We start from the raw sequence: 20,016 nt of genomic DNA, 5'->3' as shown, positions 1-20,016 counted from the left end.
AGTGTTGATTCACTGATACAATTGAGTGGGTGTAATCTCTTTTGAAGGAGATGGTGCCTTCACAGCCCATGAGGATCTCCCTGTGAAATGCAGTGCCTGATAAATAGAGCACAAGGTGATCGATTCTGCTATGTACTGTCCTTTATGGAAATGAGTGGGTAACAGGATGGGCAGGTACCCTTACTGGAAGTGCAGGTTAGTGTCTGTTCTGATGAGCTGTATGCAACAGTTGATTCCTTTGAATTTTGCTCTCCGGTATTCTTGCCCCAGGCTCTTTTTTGTGTGTGTACATCCAGGTCAGAAAAGCTAACTGGTCCCAGGAGCTTAGCGGTCAGCACTACACCCTAATTCCCTGAGTCAGGGTGATGACTCTCTGTTTTGTGGCGATAAAGTGCAATTATTCGTCCAACATCATGTGATTTTACTGGCCTGATGTTTGTAAGCAAAGCTTTTAACTATAGACTGTTTGGGATTTGTGGATATTGTAAAGGAGGGAGAACATAGTTCTCTCATGGCTTCCATTACTAATTATTTATGTCCTTGCAGAATTTCCACTGATTGCAGTTAGTGGGGGTTGATCAGATCAGAATTAATCAGATCAGATCAGTGTCTTCCTGCACTATCTCTTTAACATTTGATCCTATCTTAGAGGTTGAGCATTGCAAGATGATGAAAAGTACAGTAAGGTACTTGGCAAGTAGGAATATGTTGATGATGACAGCTGGGGATATTGGTGGTGATGCCTTAGAGTGAACCAAGCCATTGCCCCCATAATTTAGTATTTTCTCCCCCTTCCCGGCTTACCGGCCAAATGACATGGATCATAAGCACATGACTTGGAAACTCATCAGGTTTGTTTCTTTGTTTTTTGTGAATCTATTAGCAAACATGCCAAGGCCCCATTTTCATTGGAGCTGCACTTCAAGGAACCTTAACTGTTTCTGCTCCAGCATAAATCCTAGGGGAAATAGTCCCTCTCTTGCTGTTCCTAGCCTTAAAAGAAAAGGTTCCCATTGGATTCCGAGGCCTTTCAGGTTTTATGCCTCCCTTGGCTGGCAAAGGAGATTGATTATCCGAACTAAGAGGTCATATTTAACCTTTTCAGCTTTCACCTTGATTTTTCTTTTTCTTTATCTTACTATTTATATTTTTCTTTATCTTTTTATACTTTACATTAGTTTGGATCTCTCTTTCTTTAAAAAAAATATGTAATAAGAAATTATATAAAAGAACAAGTGCGAAAAGTCTTCTTGAGGACTGTTCTCAGGCTGTTCCAATTGAGAATGAAAAACTCTGAAGAATATGCCAGGCATCTCCGCTCAGCTGGGCTCCGTAGACTGACAGACATTTGATCCTAGTGCCTCTCTTTTTTTTTTAACACACACACACATCCTCTGTAGATAATAGGCATATTTGTTTCGAAAGGCATTTTAAAATGCAGGCAATAGGCAGCCTTTGGGTTTTCCCTCTGTTTGCAGCCGGCTGTCATTGCATCCTCTGGTCCAGAGGTCTTCAAACTTGGAACCTTTAAGGCTTGGGGACTCCAACTCCCATAATTCTCCTGCCAGCAGGAGAATTCTGGGAGTTGGAGTCCACAAGTCTTAAAGTTGCCAAGTTTGAAGACCTCTGCCCTGGTCTCCTTAGCTAGCAATCTTCAGAGCAATTACTGTACCAGGGGCCCCTCCCCCACTCCAGCAGCCATGGAAGAACAAGAGCCCTGTGTGAGAGGAGGAGGAGGAGACCGAGGTCAAGGAAGATATGCATCACATGCCCTTTTCTTGAATCCATTCACTTAACCTCTCTCTTATCACAGGGACAGCATCCTGGGGAAGCCAGCAAGGAGATGGAATGTGGGGGGGGAGAGGGGATGGCAAGCAAAGACAGTGGCAGAAACTCTCTCCCCCTGTAGCAACTCTATTGTACCTATGGTGCTTCTTTAATTAAGTTTGCCAATTGTAAATTACAGCCGAGTTCCTGGAGCAATCCCTTCTTACTTATAAGATTTTTACTTATAAACCCTTTTACCCTTATAAACTGGACTTCTCCAGTCTAATGCCCTCCATATATGTTCGGCTAAATTTGATTATTTTGTGTCATCAAGCTAGAAACCAGGAGACGACGCGTTCCAATTCTGCCTTAGGCACAAAGCTAGCCGTGGGGCAGTTACATTCTCTCAGCTTTGGTGAGCGGAGGCAATGGCAAATCACTTGTGCAAAACCTTGCCTAGAAAACTTCAGGGACACGTCCGGGTAATCTGTGAAAATTGCACGATTGAACAGCGGGAGGGGAACCACCCTTGAAACATCCACTGTCTAGAAATTCTGTCAGCTAAAATCTTAAACGTTCGGGCAATTACCATCTACAAGGAAATCGCTGCTAAAGTTGTATTGTTCTGAAAGAACCACTTTGGAACTATTTTGATAAAAAAAAAAATTTAAAGATTTAATGTTAAACTAATTTTAATTTAATTTTAACTTTAAAAGAAATTTTTTAAAAATTCCAGGCTCGGGTTGACTTAAGGAGTGTCTTTATGACTTGTCCTGAATGATACTGTCACATGATTTGGCTTTTTAAAGCTCTGTCTTTCAGTATTCTTATACATAGCAGTGAATTTTTTATCCCTTTCTCAGTAATTGTGCTTTTCATACCTGAACTGTTAGTTTTCAGCATCTATTTCTCTCTTGCCGAGCAAGGAATGTGAGTAGCACCTTCTTCTGTTTTTAACACACAGCATTCTGTTTTTAAATCCTGTTGACCCTGGCATTTATTTTTTACTTCAGTCTCAGCAATCTCGATCTCGGAAATATGATATTTATTTATTGCTTTCGACCAGGATTTTGTGTAATATTAAAAGAATTCTCATTCCTGAAAATATTAATTCTCTCCCCCCCCCCCCCTCTCTCTCACACACACATCATTACATGGTTGCACTGCAATAAATAACTGATTCTACTTAGGAGCTCCTGGGATTTTTTTTTGTCTGCCTGTAGCTAGTAGATTTCATTGTTCTGGTGTTTTGTTTTGTTTTCTTTAAAAAATTGATGCTGTAACTCTGAAGTGTGTCCACATCTGTCTTAACTATTTTGTTCATATCCATGTACACCAGGCATGTCCAAAGTGCGGCCCGGGGGCCAAATGTGGCCCTTTTTCAAATTTCAAGTGGCCCGCAGCCTCTTTTCCCCACTGGAGTTATTTGTTTAGTCTTTCATAAAATACCATATTTTTCGAAGTATAAAGATGCATCTTTTTCCCCTCAAAAAAGAGGCTAAAAATCTGGGTGCATCTTATACACTGAATACAGCATTTTTTGCCTCCCAAAACTGCCCCCTTCACCAAAATGGCTGCGCATAGCCTTTAGGAGGTTTTCAGAGTGATCCTGGGGGCTGTGGAGGGCATAAATGAGCAAAAAATGGGCCATTTTTTTGCTCGTTTATGCCCCCCCTAGCCCCCAGGAGCACTCTAGAAGCCTCTTAAAGGCTATTCATGCCCTTTAAAAAAAAGGCCCATTTTCATGAAAAATGGGCCATTTTTGGGAGAGTGCAAAAACTTTTTTTTAAAATTTGCCTCTTCAAAATCTTGGTGTGTCTTATACTCCGAAAAATATGGTAGTTAATTCGCATTTAATGTTAAGGGTTCAAAGAATGTCAGGCTGAATGATTGGCCCCACACATTTTCACCTCACCAAATCTGGCCCTCCTTGCAAAAAGTTTGGACACCCCTGATGTACACATTATTCAGTCTTTCCTGAGCTAAACATTTTATGTAGTCTTACTTAAATTAGTGTCTTTTAGATGGGTTGGATTACAATATCCAGACTGCCTCCCCCACCCCAATCTGTTTGGATGATCTAGATTGGAGGCTTTCGTGTCCTATTTAAATGTCATTGACTTTGTTCTTATCACAGCTCTCCTTTTTAACAGAATCTTACAGAAAATTTAGTCCTGCTTTCTTCAACTTGACGTCTTTCACATGTGTTGGATTTTAACTACTGTAAGCCCCATAATACTGGATGAGAATTATGGGAGAAAAATATCCAGGAGACGTGGAAAGTACAGGATAGGAGAAGGCTGATTTAATTTTTCCTTTACATTGTTTTTAGTAACGTCAGATGCTATAATCGCTACAAAATTGATGTATGCTGCATTCATTGCTTTAAGCAACAAAGGCAAATATTGTCACTCATAATGCTTCTCAGTTCAGTGATGATCTCATCTTCCTCAGAATGTGTAGCATTCTGTTTTCTATTAGTTGTTCCTCTATTAAACCGTTCAGCAGTTTTTGGTTGACGCAGCTAAGGAAGAAAAAAGAAGAAACGGTTTTTAAGCAGAATTTTTAAAATGTCAGATGAAGTTTATAGGATTTATATAGAGATGGGAGTTGAGTATTGGTATGTTCAGATCAAAACATGGGAAGTCTTGAAAAACATTAAGGCTTTGTTTGTTCATAAAAGGAGCTTGTGATTACATATGTATGAAAAATCTCAGTCAGGGTTTAATTAATCCTATCTCTGATAAAGTAGTGATAAATTAACTAGGAAAAGCTGTCACAAGCTCAAGGAGTAGTGCAACTTGCCAGCATTTGATGAAGCAGTGGTTGTAAGAAGATGTTGTTAGAGATTTTGAAGTTTCCTACTTTAAAATGTCCCTATCTCTTTGCAGGTCGTAATGAACCTCTAAAAAAGGATCGCCCCAAATGGAAGAGTGACTACCCAATGACAGATGGGCAACTAAGAAGCAAGCGGGATGAATTTTGGGATACAGCCCCTGCCTTTGAGGGACGCAAGGAGATTTGGGATGCACTCAAGGCTGCTGCGTATGCTGCAGAGGCAAACGATCATGGGCTAGCACAAGCCATTATTGATGGTGCTGGAGTTACCTTGCCTCATGGTATGTCACTCAGTGCAGAATAGAAATGGTGTGCTAAATTGTTAGAACTTGAAGGATGTTGCTCCTCAGACCAACTCTCTTTCATTCTACTAAAATAAAATAAAATAACCTTGCATTTACAACCATAACATGTCTATGGAGCAAATCCATGCTCTTAACTGTGCTTATAGGAGTAGGCAGGATTGGCTTTCTCTTTGCTGTAAGTTGCATATAGGGAGTGGAAGGTCCAGCTCATAGCCCCTGATTTGCAGGGTGCCATAGAGTTCAGTGCTGTCTCCATATCTACATGAAACCACTGGGTAAGATCATCTGCCATCATAAGGTGAAGTACTGCCAATATGCTGATGATAGCCAGTTAAATATCTCCCATCCTGGAGATAAAGCGAGTGATGCAATGGATGTTCTTTTGTGGTGCCTGGAGGCTGTGTGGGCCTGGATGGGGAACGACAGACTCCAACTGAACCTGGTAAGCAGAAATGGCTGTGAACGGGCCTCTCTGTATCCAGGATCCTTATCATCTTTGGTCCTGGAGAGGATTGCACTACCCCAGGCGAAGCTGGTACATAGTCTGGAGATTCTCCAGGACTCATAGCTCCTGTTCCAAAAGCAGGTGGCAGCCATGGCTCCTCAATTTGCTCAATTTTGTGTTGTATACCAGTTACCCCCCCCCCTTTCCCGAATAGGGAGGGTCTCATGCCCTGGCTATCTCCCATTTGGATTGTTGCAATGCGCTGTACCTGGGACAACCCTTGAAAAGTCTCTGGATGCTGGTTCAGAATGTGGCCACATGAGCAATTTTGGGTGTCCAGAGAAGGGCTTTGCTCTGAAAACTTGTGTGCCAGTTTGCTTCTGGGTCCAATTCAAGGTGTTGGTTATGACTGATAAAGCCCTGCACAGTATGGAACTGGCTTTGTTCCCTTATATCAGTCCATTCCCCCCCCCCCCCCCCCGGTCAGGCAAGGAAGTTAAAGAACTTTGGTGGGGTCCAGTAAAAGAGTCTTCTATGCCATTGCCCACACCCTGTGGAATATTCACCACCCAGAGCTATGGCATGCCCCAACCCTCCCGGCCTTCCAAAAAAAGAATCAAAACATGATTCTGTAGCCTTGAATGGGAAGCCCAGATACAAGGATAATAGTTCACTGGTACTAGGACCTGAGTACATAGGTACATTTTTATTTGTCACATTAGCTTTAACAGCAAAGACAACTGTTAAGTCTCAGTCTATCTTCATTGGACAGTCATTGTTAGACTGACTTCTGCAGAATGTTGGAGTGGCTTTTTTCATCCCCCCTCCCCCCCTCATTTACTTTCACATGTATAGGATTCCTAAGAATGTTTATATCTTGGGTGATGAGGCAGATCTTTCCTTTGTAATGGAGAAGTTTCATCAATGGTCCATGAGGCTGGTCTTTTTGTACTTGCTTCTAAAACAAGAGGTGATCTTTCAAACTAGAGATTGGTCAACCTCATATATACCATAGGATAGTAACTTTACAAATGAAAGTGGACTTTGTATCCACAGATCTAGTTTCAAGACTTAGGAGATATTAGAACTTTGTGATAAAACTGGAACATACTATAAAACTGGAAGACTGGCACAGAAGTCCATGGTTAGGTTTGAACAGCATCATAGTATCCAGAAAGAAGCCACATAATAGAGAAGAAAACTGGAAGCTTACACTTGAAAATTTTATTTTAGAATTTTAGAATTAAGATGATCTCAAAACAATTTTGTGATTTCTTTTTCCTTAAGCTTCTCACGCCCTCTAATGGTCTATTCATTCCTCTACAGGCTCACTTACTGAGTGCTATGATGAATTGGGTAACCGATACCAACTTCCTGTATACTGCCTGGCACCACCTATTAACTTGATTATGGAGTGGAGTGAAGAGGAGGGTGCAGAACCTCCAGAGCCAGCACCCAATACCCGCCGTGAATTCCCACTGAAAGTGCGCCTCTCATCTGGCAAGGATCTACGTCTGAATGCCAGCATGACAGATACAATTGGACAACTTAAGAAGCAACTCTACGCCCAGGAAGGACTGGAGCCTGCATGGCAACGTTGGTTTTTTTCTGGCAAGTTGCTGACAGATAGGACCCGCCTGCAAGAGACTAAAATCCAGAAAGACTTTGTAATTCAAGTAATTGTCAATCAGCCCTCTGCACCAAGGAACTGAGCTAGAGATAGTTGGTGTGACTCCCAGTTTGACCCAGAGACTGAGCAGAAGCCTGTGTGAACAGGTGCCTGTTCTATGCATCTAGAGAAACAGTGCACTTAAAAGACTGGCAGAATCAAAGCCAAAGCCTTTGAAGAGTTGCACATCGTGTCTCGCTGCAGGGCACAGTTAGCAAGCTGGGCAGTAGTATGGATGTGCAATGTTCAAAGTGGTTTCTGTTTATCCCAATGGTTTGCTTCTCATGACTATCTGGGCTAGATTTTTACCTTCCCCAAACTCCAAAGAATTAGTTACCTCACCCATTTCTAGGCTCGGCTGGCACCGAAACAATGCCTCCTTCCTTTCCCTTCAATTCTGGTCCAGTTGGAACTGCCCACATTGGGACTGTAAGCCTGAAATGATGGATTGTGGGTGTAGTCCTTTTCAGGGACTCAGTGTAGCTCCCATTTGAGTACTGAAAAGCTTTTAGAGAAAGCATGAGACCAAAGTATCTCTCACATGAGAGACTACTGCCTTAGGCCCAAAATAAATAAATCAATGGCCAGGGCTAATTCTTCCATATCTAGACTGTTGCTTATACTGAGATTGGCATCAAGGACGACTGTACTAAAAGTCAGTTCTATGGACAACCCCTCATCCAGATAAGGTGTGGTATGTGGAGACTGGATTGTATATATGGGTCCCTGTGTAATTTATCAATAAAATCTTTTTCCAACTATCCATGTGCCTGTTTCAGTGAAGATTTAATTACATTTTTTCATGTCAGAATTAATAATGTATGTTAATGACTCATTTTGTACAGTACACATATTTTACATTGCTCATCTGCTAAGTACAAATAAGGAGGGATAACAAAGAATGAACTCTGAATTACAAATCAACTTGTTCATTTTTCATAGGTCAAATTAGCTGATGGATGAGCAATCACAAGATGTACCAACTTATCTGATGCTACCCAGCATTCTTAATATGGCAATTTTATATAGACTATACCTGCTGGACCCTAGAAACTCACATCAGTTGTTCATATTTGGATGTGTCAAAACTTGTACAGACATTTTGCACTTTTGCAAAACTTGTGGCCATGAATTGTCAACATAATTAGCAGCAGGGTTGCTTTGCGTCTGGTTCATATTGACTTTAAAAGTTACATTTTTAACGTTTTTAAAAAATACCTGGTTTTTAGCATGAATGTAGGAATTGGAAAAATATAGGCTGATTGTGGTTAGAACCCTCCTTTTGTCTCAGGAAACAAGGATAGTAGGAAAAAGGATGCTAAGCAAATTTAAGCCTTGTTGTAAAATGGGCCAAGATATGTTTTGTCAATCAACCTGTTCCCAGTAGCTCCATTCTGGCCTGCATCCCTATGTAAGCAAACTTCTATTGTTGGAAAGAAAGTTGGCCAAAAAATTCTGGATGATTATTAGGGAAAGGATTTAGGTTTTGTGCATGCAGGAACATCCCATTAGTTGAGCAACATTGCTGTCATAATTTAAAGGTAGGGAGGGGCACAGAGACTGTGTCCGCTATAAATAGTTCTCATCTCAATTCTTCCTAATGTCATCTCATCTGCCCCTGGTTCACCCATTATTCATAGTATTCCATGCTCACTATTCCAGGCTTTGTGACTAAGTTAGATGCCTGGCAGGTTGGCAAACCTTTCCGACAAATCCCGTGGGCTGGTATGTAGCACTTTCCCTTAGCAGGTAGCATTTTAAAATAAATAGAGAGATTCCTAATTTGGTGCTCTTCAGATGTGTTGGATTATAAATCTACTGTTGTCAACTAGTGTGCTCAGGCTATGTAACCCAACACATCTGGAGAGCACCAATTTAGGATCACTTCTATAATTATATATTAGATTATACTAACAAGCATCATAATAATCCATAAGTAGTTACGGTCAATTCTATCCAGACATGGAGCTATAAACTCCACCCACAATCTAACCAGGGAAGCCCAATCACCTATATGGGACTGAAGGCATTCTGCCAAAATCTCATATCCCTCTGTAGTTCAGGGAATTGTGTGTTCACTTCCTGATTGGCCAGAGATATGTGACTATTAAAGGATCACTAGATATATGATTTGCTAAAAGGAAGAGAGTTTGACAGACTGAGCTCATGACAAAGGCACCCCGGGGGCAGGACATACCTTTTAATATCAGTGACTGCAAGAGGAGATATCAGAGAAGAGAGTACATAGTATAAAAGATTGGGAAATTGAGTCCGGATCTGAGGAGTAGGTGAGAATATTCACATTTCCAGGACAATCAAAGATGGATATGGACAACAAGATAAAATGGGCAACGGAGCTGATTGAAGAGAAGCTGAAACTGGAAGATGAAAAGCAGCAAGTGAGTTTTGAAAGCCAAATAAAGCTAGTTACTTGGGACTCAGGCAGTAAATGAAGATACAAAATATGGGACCTGGAAGCTTACTGGAATACTAAACTATGGATGGAAGTTGTTGGCATAAATTAGGCAAAATATTCTTGCTAGTTGTTTTGTCAGAGAGTTTTGTTAATTGGTTCAGGAAGCAGATTTAAAGAGGAAGCCATGTTTTGACCTTGAGTTTTAATTTTATAATTTAAAAAGGGAATGAAATATGTTGCTACTTTATCAGAGTATTGTATACCAAGGTCACCCAAAAAGAACAAAATAATCCCAAACTCTAATTATTAAGAGAGAAAGCCTCATTCTTGTATTGGATCTGGATAGCTTGGTGGTAAAAATTAGGTTTCAAGATAAGTATAGGTTACCTTGGGAGCAGCAAGAGATTATCATGGTTTTTTTTTACTTTTTATATTTTTCTTAATTGATACTACTTTTTAGCTTTGTATTCGTAAACTTTAATAAAATTATTTAGAAGGAAAATAATTTGGATGAATCTAACAAAACCCTCAAAAGTAGAATGCACCATAAATTAGAAAAGAAAAGAAAAAAGCAGAGAGTAGAAGCCTCAGGATTGGACACTTTCTCCATTTTTTTAACCCAGAAAAGACACTCCTCTGCAATGCCACCAGAAGTGGTCCGGTTGGATATCCCACATCTGGAGGAGGAGAAAAAACATGGACCTGTTAGCAAGGACATTGCAAGTCTTAAGGTGAGTGGGACTCTTAGATCCTATTTTACCTATTCTACCAACAAAACCCACACTCAGAACATATTTCATTGCGTAAAAAGTTCTCTGTTTATTGGTCCCTAGTTTTTCATGATTTCAGGAGTGGTAACATAACTCAGTTGAATACAAATTGATTTCATTTGCAAATGAAATTATTTTGTTTACTTCTAAAACTACCAGCTATCTCAGAATGGATACACCAATGGATGTCTTTAGTAAAATAGCAGAATACTTCATTTGGTCACTCATTTATTTAAGGAATACCAATTCTATATTTGTGCTGAATCCATTAAATATCCAGGTATGTCTATACCAAAGGATATAACTTGATCATAATATGTAATATAAATACAATAGAGCAGTGATGGTTAACCTTTTCGGCCAAAACTGGAGCGTGCATGCGATCCGAAGCACCGCAACCTGGAAGAGAGCAGCTGGCCAGTATGCATGCAGATGGCATCCAGCTGCTGTTCCGGGTTCCAGCACCCATGTGTGCGCCAGCCAGCTGGTCTTTGCACGAAGACCAGCTGGCCGGCACGCATGTGCACGCTGGAACCTAGAAGAGGAGCTGGCAACGGTACGCGGGCCATAGGTTCACCATCATGGCAATAGAGGTTTCTTCAGATATTGATAGATGGGAGTCCTTAATCCTTACACTGTGGGGGGAAAAGAGTGAATGCTCTCAAAATGAATATTATTCCCAAATTAATTTATATTTTGAGAGGAATTCCAATTCATATTTCTGGAAAATATTTTCAGAATATATTGTTTTCTTTAGACAATTACTGTGGGGTTATTAGATTCCAAGAATATGCAATTACCAATTAATGAGAGAGGAATTGGTTTTCTGAATCTGGAATTATATCATCATGCTTGCCTATTGTCAGATATTAAGTGCTGAAAGCCAATAGATGGTATTAATTTTTCATCTGGACAACTTGTATGCTAAATATACTAAAACTCTAGTAAACCTGGAAACAATTAAGTCAGTTAAAAATGGAATGGAATGTTTAATCAAAAACTATTTGATCCTTTCCCCCATGCTATATTGGGAAACTCAACTTTAAAAATTAGGAAAAGGATGATGATACAGAAAAATTGAATGGAAATAGTGATCATTGACTTTGGATCAACTTAACATACTCTGTGCTAAGAGGCAAATATCCTGTAGCAGTGTAACTCAATCACTATATTTATAGTTACAACACTAGTTAACAAGGTTGGATCAGCAGCATTTTCAACTTCTGAAACCCCTAAGCTACTAGTATAACTTGTTAAATCCTTTGGAATTAAAAATTTATTGTTAGTTTCTATAGACATTTGTTATAAAAATATCAATTTTATGCAGATGCTAAGAAATTGGAGGAATAAAGAATGAAAGGTTGCTGTATTTATATATTTATTTTTATTTGTTATATTTAAGAACCACCCATCTCTCTCACTAAGAGACTCTGGGCAGTCTCATAAAATAAAATAATAAAATATTAAAAGCATAAAAACAGTATATAATATTTCAAAGAGGTAAGAATTGTTAAAATTAATTAAAAGGCAGAGGGAGGTTTCAGGGCACTAATCACCCTCATGCTTTCATGCTTTTTGGTGTGTCCCAAGCAAGGGGACAGAGCCATGCTTTTATGCCTTTCCTGAAGGCCAGGAGAATGATGGTCCATCTCATTTGTGGGGCAGAATGTTTCACAGGATAGGGGTAGGCTAAAACACGATGAACGCAAGGGTGGGTTTCTACCGGCACCTGTTCGTTTCATGCATGTGGCAGGCGTGCGTTGTTCACACATGCGCTGTTCACTCTAAATTGTTCTGCACATGCATGAAGACCATGAAAAGCTAATAAAAAACATGCCAGCAACAGAGACAGGGGACCCAGTCCGGGGACGTGGCCAGCCTGGGTCACTGCCGGTTCTGCGACCCAGGCCAAATTACCACTACCGTTTCGCCCAAGCCGGTGCGAACTGATAGAAACCCACCTCTGGATGAATGGTTGCAAGAACTGGGCATGGCTAGTCTAATGAAGAGAAGGACCAGAGGGGACATGATAGCAGTGTTCCAATATTTGAGGGGCTGCCACAGAGAGGAGGGGATCAAACTATTTTTCAAAGAACCTGAAGACCAGACAAGGAATAATGGATGGAAACTGAACATGGAGAGATTCAATCTGGAAATAAGGAGAATTTTTCTGACAGTGAGAGCAATCAACCAATGGAACAGCTTGCCTTTGGAAGTTATGGGAGCTTCACTGAAAGCTTTCAAGAAGAGATTGGACTGCCATCTGTCAAAAATGATGTCAGGTCTCCTGCTTGGGTGGGGGATTGGACTAGATGATCTACAAGGTCCCTTCCAACTCTGTTAATTTGTTAAGACTCTCTTCCTGGACCGAATCTGTTGGAATTCTTTGGTTGACAGGATCCACAACATGCAATACAATAGCAGAGTTGGAAGGGAGGCAAGTTGTTCACTGATTCATTGTTCTAACTGTCAGGAAATTTCTCCTCAGTTCTAAGTTGCTTCTCTCCTTGATTAGTTTCCACCCATTGCTTCTTGTTCTACCCTCAGGTGCCTTGGAGAATAGTTTGACTCCCTCTTCTTTATGTCAACCCCTGAGATATTGGAACACTGCTATCATGTCTCTCCTAGTCCTTCTTTTCATTAAACTAGACATACCCTGTTCCTGCAACCGTTCTTCATGTTTTAGTCTCCAGTCCCCTAATCATCTTTGTTGCTCTTCTCTACACTCTTTCTAGAGTCTCCACATCTTTTCTACATCGTGGCGACCAAAACTGAATGTAGGATTCCAAGTGTGGCCTTATCAAGGCATTATAAAGTGGTATTAACACTTCACGTGATCTTGATTCTATCCCTCTGTCGATGCAGCCTAGAATTGTGCTGGCTTTTTTGGCAGCTGCTGCACACTGCTGGCTCATATTTAAATGGTTGTCCACTAGGACTCCAAGATCCCTCTCACAGTTACTACTATTGAGCAAGGTACCACGTATACTGTACCTGCACATTTCATTTTTCTTGCCTAAATGCAGAACCTTACCCTTTTCACCATTGAACTTCATTTTGTTAGATAGTGCCCAATGTTCAAGTTTGTCAAGATCCTTCTGAATCTTTAGCCTATCTTCTGGAGTGTTGGCTACTCCTGCCAGCTTGGTATCATCTGCAAATTTGATGAGTTCCCCATTTATTCCCTCATCCAAATCATTGATGAAGATGTTGAAGAGTACTGGGCCAAAGCAGAGCCTTGGGGTACTCCACTGCATACTTCCCTCCACGTAGATGCAGTACCATTGAGGACTACATGTTGAATGCGCTTGGTCAACCAGTTACGAATCCATCTGGTGGTGATGCTGTCTAACCCACATTCTTCTACTTTACCTAGTAGTAGGTTATGGTCTACCTTCCCTGCCTGACCGGTAAGGAAAGGATGATGTAACATCCTTAACAGTAAAACACTGTTCTGTGATATTACTTAGAAAATCAACAACTAATATATCCTAAACAATTTCTGAAAATCATAAGGATTTTTGTATATGTTTCTCTTCCTACAGGGACAAGAAAAGGTGCGGAAGAGTTCGGTAGACTTAAGAAAGGAGATCCTTGAAGTTGGTGGCACCGAATACCTCTTCAAACTACACAAAAAAGCAAAAAAGAAGGAAGAGGAGAAACCAGAGCCTGAACCAGAGGAAATTGTAGGAGAAGAGAAAAATAAAATATTGGAGAAAAAGGGAGAAAGATCAGTATTTATTCTGAGCAGATCTTGAGAAGCAGAGCAAAATGGCAGAGAACAATCTTCTACAGATTGGCTGTTGAGAAAGAGAGAAAATTAACAAATTTGTTTGCCAGGGTTCGAGACAATACATACAGTAGATATGAATTTCAGCTCCCAGAATTCCAGAGCCAACACGACTATTATTGAGGATTTTAAAATAAAAGTCCAATAGTATCTTCCAAGAGCCAGTTTGGGGTAGTGATTAAAGATTCAGGCTAGAATCTAGGAGAATGACTGGGATTTTTTTATCCAATGCACAACATCTTGGTGGGGCTCATATTTACTTTTTCCTGTAAAATACTTTTCATATAATTTTTCATATAAAAGTTAAAATATTGTCACCCTTCTTTTTTAAAAAATGCTTACAGACGGGGCCTGTGGCGGTGGAGGATTTCTTGAAAGCTGCTGTACAGGGCAGGATACAAGTAGTGGACAAGTTCCTGGCAGATGGAGGCTCCCCAAACACCTGTGATGAAGTAAGATCACGGAAGTGTATTTTCCTCAGGACTATTTTTCATTTTCCATAAAGATATATATTCAAATATTCGTTGATTGAGCAGGATAATGTTAAGCTCAATGTTTGGCATAGGGCAGTGATGGCGAACCTTTTCGGCACCGAGGGCCAAAAAAGGGAGTGTGCACACACAGACCCTTGTCTGGGACACAACCCAGAAAAGGAGCTGCCCAGGGGGCATGCTTGTGCTGGAAAATGCGCTTCTGGTTTCTGGGGCGTGCATGCATGCCGGCCAGCTAGTCTTCCAGTTACTGGCACACATGCGCGCACGACGATCAGCTGCCCAGCGCGTATGCTCACACCGGAAAATGGAAGACAAGCTCTTCCAGTTTCCGGCACTGGCGCATGCACGAAGGCCAGCTGATTGTCACACGTTCATCCGTGACAAAAATTCGAAGAGGAATGGGCAATGCCGCAAGTGCCAGGTGACATGGCTCGGCGTGCCACTTTGGGCAGATGTGCCATAGGTTTGCCATCATGGGTATAGGGTGTTCTTTGCTGCTTCTGTTCCTGCAAGTAGAATCCAATATGTAAACTTCTCATCAAGGGGATATTTTTTGAACACAATCGATACCATAAATTGAAACAAATGGGAGAAAAGGCTCTTGTTCACCAATAAAAGTAATGTCATTGGAATAAGCTGCCCCAAATTTGTTATTTTCTTTCTTTTGAAAAAAGCATATCCAAAAATATCCATAAAAGAGAGGAGAGGAGCAGATGAGTACCAGCTTGTAGACTGCTCCTGGATTTAAAATCTTTGATTTCAAGTACAGGTAGTTCTCGACAGACAACCACAATTGAACCCAAAATGTATGCTCCTAAACAAGACAGTTGTTAAGTGGATGTTACCCCATTTTGTCAAGTTAGTAACATAGTGAATCTAGCTTCCCCATTAAGTGACTCTAGCTTCCCCATTGACTTTGCTTGTCAGAAAGTTGCAAAAGGTGATCGTATGATTGTAGAACACTGCAACTATCATAAATATGAATCAGTTGCCAAGTGTCCAAATTTTGATTATCCGGCCATGGGGATTCTGCAATGGTCATAAGTGTGAAAAATAGTCATGTCGCTTTTCTCAGCTGTTGTAATTTCAAATGGTCACTAAATAAACTGTTATAAGGTGAGGGCTATCCGTATGCTTGCTCATGTCCACCTCAAGAATAAAAAAAAATGTTTTGAAAATTGAAGTGGAAAATAGAAATAGACCACTGGTGAGGTTACCTAGTTTGGGTAATGAAATGTCCACAAGAAAACAAGCAAGCTCAAAGAGCACCAAGGACTCCTCATTTCAACCTTGAGCTACAAACATCCTCCTTTAATTACATCATTCCAATGGCACATCTGCTCTTTTTCAATATATTCCTACAAAAATGGGGAGGGGGGGTGAAATGTGGTTTAAAACAGCATATGGAGGACTCACGCATATTGATTTGTTATGAGCAACTATGGGAAATCTGGTGTTGGCAAGGATTTTTAAAAAGGAAAGGGCCCACGAATGTTAGAAAATCACCTTTGGTCATGGGCTTTTCTCTTTTTAGCCTACCATTTACAGAAGACTAATTCTGTCCCTCACTTAGTTCCACAGGACAGCTTTGCACCGTGCCTCCCTGGAAGGGTACACAGAAATTGTAGAGAAGCTTTTGGACCAAGGTGCCACTATTGACTTCAGAGATCGCGTAAGATACTTCGTGTCTGCTGAGATTGCCACCCTTTTTCTGCATGGGCTATTTATGCATTATTGCCACCAAATTCCTCTAAAGCACAGTGGAAATATTCAGGATATGGAATATTCTGGGTACAATATTGTGCTCGGATCTATTTATTTGTTAATCTTGGGCTGAGAATTATAATTATTTGGAATTAAAAAGGGGACCCCAAAGAATACTGAAGATAGCCTTGGAAGGAGACTGGAACAGCTGTCTCCTGACAAGTCATGGTTTTTGTTGACAGTTGGATTGCACAGCTATGCACTGGGCCTGTCGTGGTGGACAACTGGCTGTTGTGAAGCTCTTGCAGGAAAAAGGGGCTAATCTAAAGTTGAAGGACAAGGTGAGTTGAGAGCTGATTCAAGGAAAGAGATCAGTGTCACACAGGAAATTTGAAAAAAGCTTTTAAGGAAATAGGAAGATTCCAATGTTAAGGCAGAGTACACAATTTGTACTTATCTCAAATCTTAGGTGATATAGTAGATTGTCTCCAAAAGCCAACTATATTTCATGTGACAAAAGAAGAAATTTATCAAATACATGACTGCAATTAATGAAATTAAATTAGTTATGTCTAGAATGCCCACTTTCCAAGTACATTAATCCAATCCAAGCTCAAGTACATTAATCCAATCCAAGTACATTAGTTACAAGTGAAGATACCTTCATCTTCCTACTTTCAACATTTGGGAATATAACTGGGCTTTCTAGAAGAACTGAAAAATAAGGTTTTCTGAATCTACTGTTAGTATTTTATTTGGATTGCACTTAACATCTAAACCTCTAGTATTATTGTTGGTTATACAGTCAGCCAGATGTTAAGATTGGATTTGCCATTTTTATCCACCTATTGAGTCCTTCCCAAGGACCTGGGATAGAAAGCAGAGGTGGGTTGCTCTTAGTTTGGCCCGGATCAGGCGAACTGATAGGGGCGGCAGCAGGAGGTTCCACCCACCTGCCAGGATGCTTCTGCACACGCACAGAAGCGTCATGCGTGCACATGCGTGCACGCAAGCAAACCAGTAGTAAAAAAAAATAGAAACCCACCACTGATAGACAGATATTATCTGATGGCCTGAAAAGAACTGTTGTTAATGCCAATGATGTTCAAGTGGTATCCAGATGTTTTGGGATTGCACCGAATGTACCTATTGCTATTGATACTATTTTTTGCTTTCTTTTGTGGCAGTCTACATTTATCTGCAGGTCCTTGTATTTTGTGATTTTCTTCAAATCTTTCTCTTCTAATTCTGCTGTCTGCAAGTTCTGCCCTGTCCACTATACAGATTTTTTTGTGTTCCTTATTGATAATTGTTAAGTCTGGAGTGTTATGTGGCAGGTGCTTGACTTTTTGAATTCTAAAGTCCCAGAGCACTTTACTATTATTAGCTTTCTATACTGTCCTTTTAAAATATAGAAATAACTCAAAGTGGTGAACCTAGCTAATACTCCTTCCTTATCCCCCTCCTCCAGCAACCTTTTGAGATGAGTTGGGCTAAGAGAGCAACTGACCCAAAGTCACTCAGCTGCTTTTCATGTCCAAGAGAGGCCCAGAACTCACAATCTCCTGGTTTCTAAGCCAGCATCTGAAACATAAGGCCTGCCTTCTCTTACCCTCATTGCAGTAGGTTGGGCTGAGAGAATGACTGGCCCTTGTTTTTAGTCTCAACATTCACTATGACACCAAATAGACTCACTTAAATTCACTACCTTCATCCCTTTCCAGAAAAAAAAATAGCCAACAAGGAATCATATTTATCCTTTTCTGCTTTTGTTTTTTACATTTCTTCATTGTCCGTTTGAATTCAGCTTCTCAGTACGCCTTTACATGTGGCCACTCGCACTGGTGTAGCAGAAGTTGTGGAGCATCTGATAAACAATGGTGTGGATGTCAATTCCCGTGACCGTGTAAGAAATACTTTTTACTGACTGCTTGTCTACTTAACATGTAACTTGCATCTTAATCCACTTTTTAAAGTAAAGGACCACAATTATATATGTGCAGAGGATTTTGTAAGAATCATACTACCCAGATTTTTTTTTGTACTGGTGGTGAAATATAAACGTAATATGAAGTTCATGCAAATATTTGCACTCAAACTCACAAATGAAACCAAATGAACAGAAAACTAAGCTTGAGAAAGATGTGCTACGGTTTTAGGATTTAAACATCTTCCTTTTGAAGTTTAATTTCAAATTCTCAATCTTAATATGCTTCTTTTTTTTTCCAAGGTAGTCAAGCAATTCTCTATTGTAACTGTTTCATATCGCCTTAGTTATTTTCAGCCTACAAAGCACAAAATGAAATACTCTTAATTCTACTTTCTGATTCCTAGTGCTGATATTTTTCACCTATAATAATGGCAAACCTGCAATCTTATCTATGACAGACATTATTCAGCTGACAGTATTTGCCTATTTCTTGTTATAGTTGACTCAGAAAGCTATTTTCAGTTGATCCAGGCTAATTTTTAATGCATTTTTTAAAACATCTAGCTGTTCATTTGCTGTTATTTCTCCTGTTTTGGTATTACAAGCAAACTTATCTTGACTACCAATCTTACACATACATCTAATTCCCACATATTATTATTGTGTAGTTTGTTTATTTTTGGCAAAGTAATTTATGAATTTTACTACAGTTGACTAGCCTTATCTATGAATAAGTCATTAGAGTTATTCAACAAACTGGTTAAAAATATTAGCATTATATGTGAACTTAGGCAGTGTGGTATTGTCATCTCTCCACTGCAGGAGGGAGACAGTGCCCTGCACGATGCTGTACGCCTCAATCGCTACAAGATAATTAAGATGTTGGTTTTGCATGGGGCAGATATGTTGGCCAAAAATTTGGTAAGTTTTTACTCACTGTGGCATATATGGTGGGTAACATCTGCAAATAAATCAATAGTAACAAAAAATAACAGCAAAAGAAATGTGGTTTCTTTTTCAGATTCTGTCCACTAGTATTTAACAAATCAGTAAACGCATATCCATGATTTCATGTCAGTTTGGGATTTACCAAACCTCCTTACCTTTGTTTCTCCTACACAGGCTGGCAAAACTCCTGCAGATCTGGTGCAGTTATGGCAGGCAGATACACGGGAAGTGCTGGAAAAGAAAAAGCCAAACACAACAGAAATGCCAACATGAGCTGTGGTTGGATGAACAAAGCAGGCACCTACAATTCGAAGCAAGAATGGTTTGAGATTTAAACAAATATGGTCACAAAACCCCAATAAAGATGCTATCAAAGCAAAACAAAGCCAAAAAAGAGTGAAAAAACAGCTATTTCTAATGTTTTGTTTAGTCAACCATAATGCTATTTTATTGTTGGCAGTTGCATGATGAGATTAAATTTAATAGCTGAGAACTTTCCATTTTTCTCAAACAGGCATTGTGAAATTTCTGCTTGTCATACAGTTGTTAAAGGTCTGATAAACAACCGCAATTCTGATATCCACTGAGTCAAATTGCACTAAGCTATTGATAATCCCCACAAGTTTCAAACAGCTGCATGATAAGTAATCAGATAGGACACAGTTTCAAATGTGATTGCTGTGGGACTGCTTGCAGGTGCAGATAACTAAGGACATGAACATCTTCTATAACTGACCAAGTAGTGAATGGCAGAAGAGACCCACATCTTGAGAAACAACAGCCTTTCTGAGTGCAGAGCAATCTGCTTTCAAGCTTCCAGAAAAAAAAATAAGACCAGCTATTCAATGGCTACCGGAAAAGCCATTCCATAAAGGAAATGTAAAATGTCATGTAAAAACACAGTACTCCATCCTACAATCAATTTAGACACAGGACACTA

The 20,016-nt window shown here is 40.0% G+C and overlaps 2 protein-coding genes across 6 annotated transcripts in view; both read left to right on the top strand.

Annotated features, from left to right (window-relative positions):
- Positions 1–7,787, top strand: part of UBTD1 (ubiquitin domain containing 1) — a 33,263-nt gene extending 25,476 nt beyond the window's left edge. For both annotated transcript variants that reach the window (XM_081955196.1, XM_081955195.1), the window contains exons 2-3: positions 4,659–4,886; positions 6,682–7,787. In XM_081955196.1, the coding sequence (XP_081811322.1) occupies positions 4,659–4,886; positions 6,682–7,067 (614 nt within the window). In that variant the 3' untranslated portion in view covers positions 7,068–7,787. The remainder of the gene's footprint in view (positions 1–4,658; positions 4,887–6,681) is intronic.
- Positions 7,788–8,716: 929 nt separating this feature from the next.
- ANKRD2 (ankyrin repeat domain 2) lies at positions 8,717–19,479 on the top strand. 4 transcript variants are annotated; one of them, XM_081955182.1, is made up of 9 exons: positions 8,717–9,423; positions 10,064–10,171; positions 13,756–13,896; positions 14,345–14,452; positions 16,068–16,166; positions 16,441–16,539; positions 18,006–18,104; positions 18,951–19,049; positions 19,251–19,479. In XM_081955182.1, exons 1-9 carry the CDS (start codon positions 9,346–9,348, stop codon positions 19,347–19,349), a joined length of 930 nt encoding a protein of 309 aa, XP_081811308.1. In that variant the 5' UTR covers positions 8,717–9,345; the 3' UTR covers positions 19,350–19,479. The 4 variants fall into 4 exon arrangements, with proteins under 4 accessions (XP_081811308.1, XP_081811306.1, XP_081811307.1 ...); XM_081955180.1 differs by lacking the exon at positions 19,251–19,479 and having other exon boundaries at positions 18,951–19,166; XM_081955181.1 differs by lacking the exon at positions 8,717–9,423 and having other exon boundaries at positions 9,978–10,171.
- The last annotated feature ends 537 nt before the right edge of the window (positions 19,480–20,016 follow it).

The sequence above is a fragment of the Natrix helvetica genome (assembly GCF_964273705.1).
Source record: "Natrix helvetica genome assembly, chromosome: 5".
NCBI classification, from domain to species: domain Eukaryota; kingdom Metazoa; phylum Chordata; class Lepidosauria; order Squamata; family Natricidae; genus Natrix; species Natrix helvetica.
Note: the sequence above shows the minus strand (reverse complement) of the source record. Positions and strands in the feature narration are given on the sequence as shown.

Bases quoted from the DNA above. Each gene is read 5' to 3' on its own strand.
- ANKRD2 (XM_081955179.1), top strand. From the start codon at position 9,980: ATGCACCATAAATTAGAAAAGAAAAGAAAAAAGCAGAGAGTAGAAGCC. The intron at 13,897-14,344 runs GTAGGAGAAGAG...AAATGCTTACAG, and splicing joins AGCCTGAACCAGAGGAAATT to ACGGGGCCTGTGGCGGTGGA. The intron at 16,540-18,005 runs GTGAGTTGAGAG...GTTTGAATTCAG, and splicing joins ATCTAAAGTTGAAGGACAAG to CTTCTCAGTACGCCTTTACA.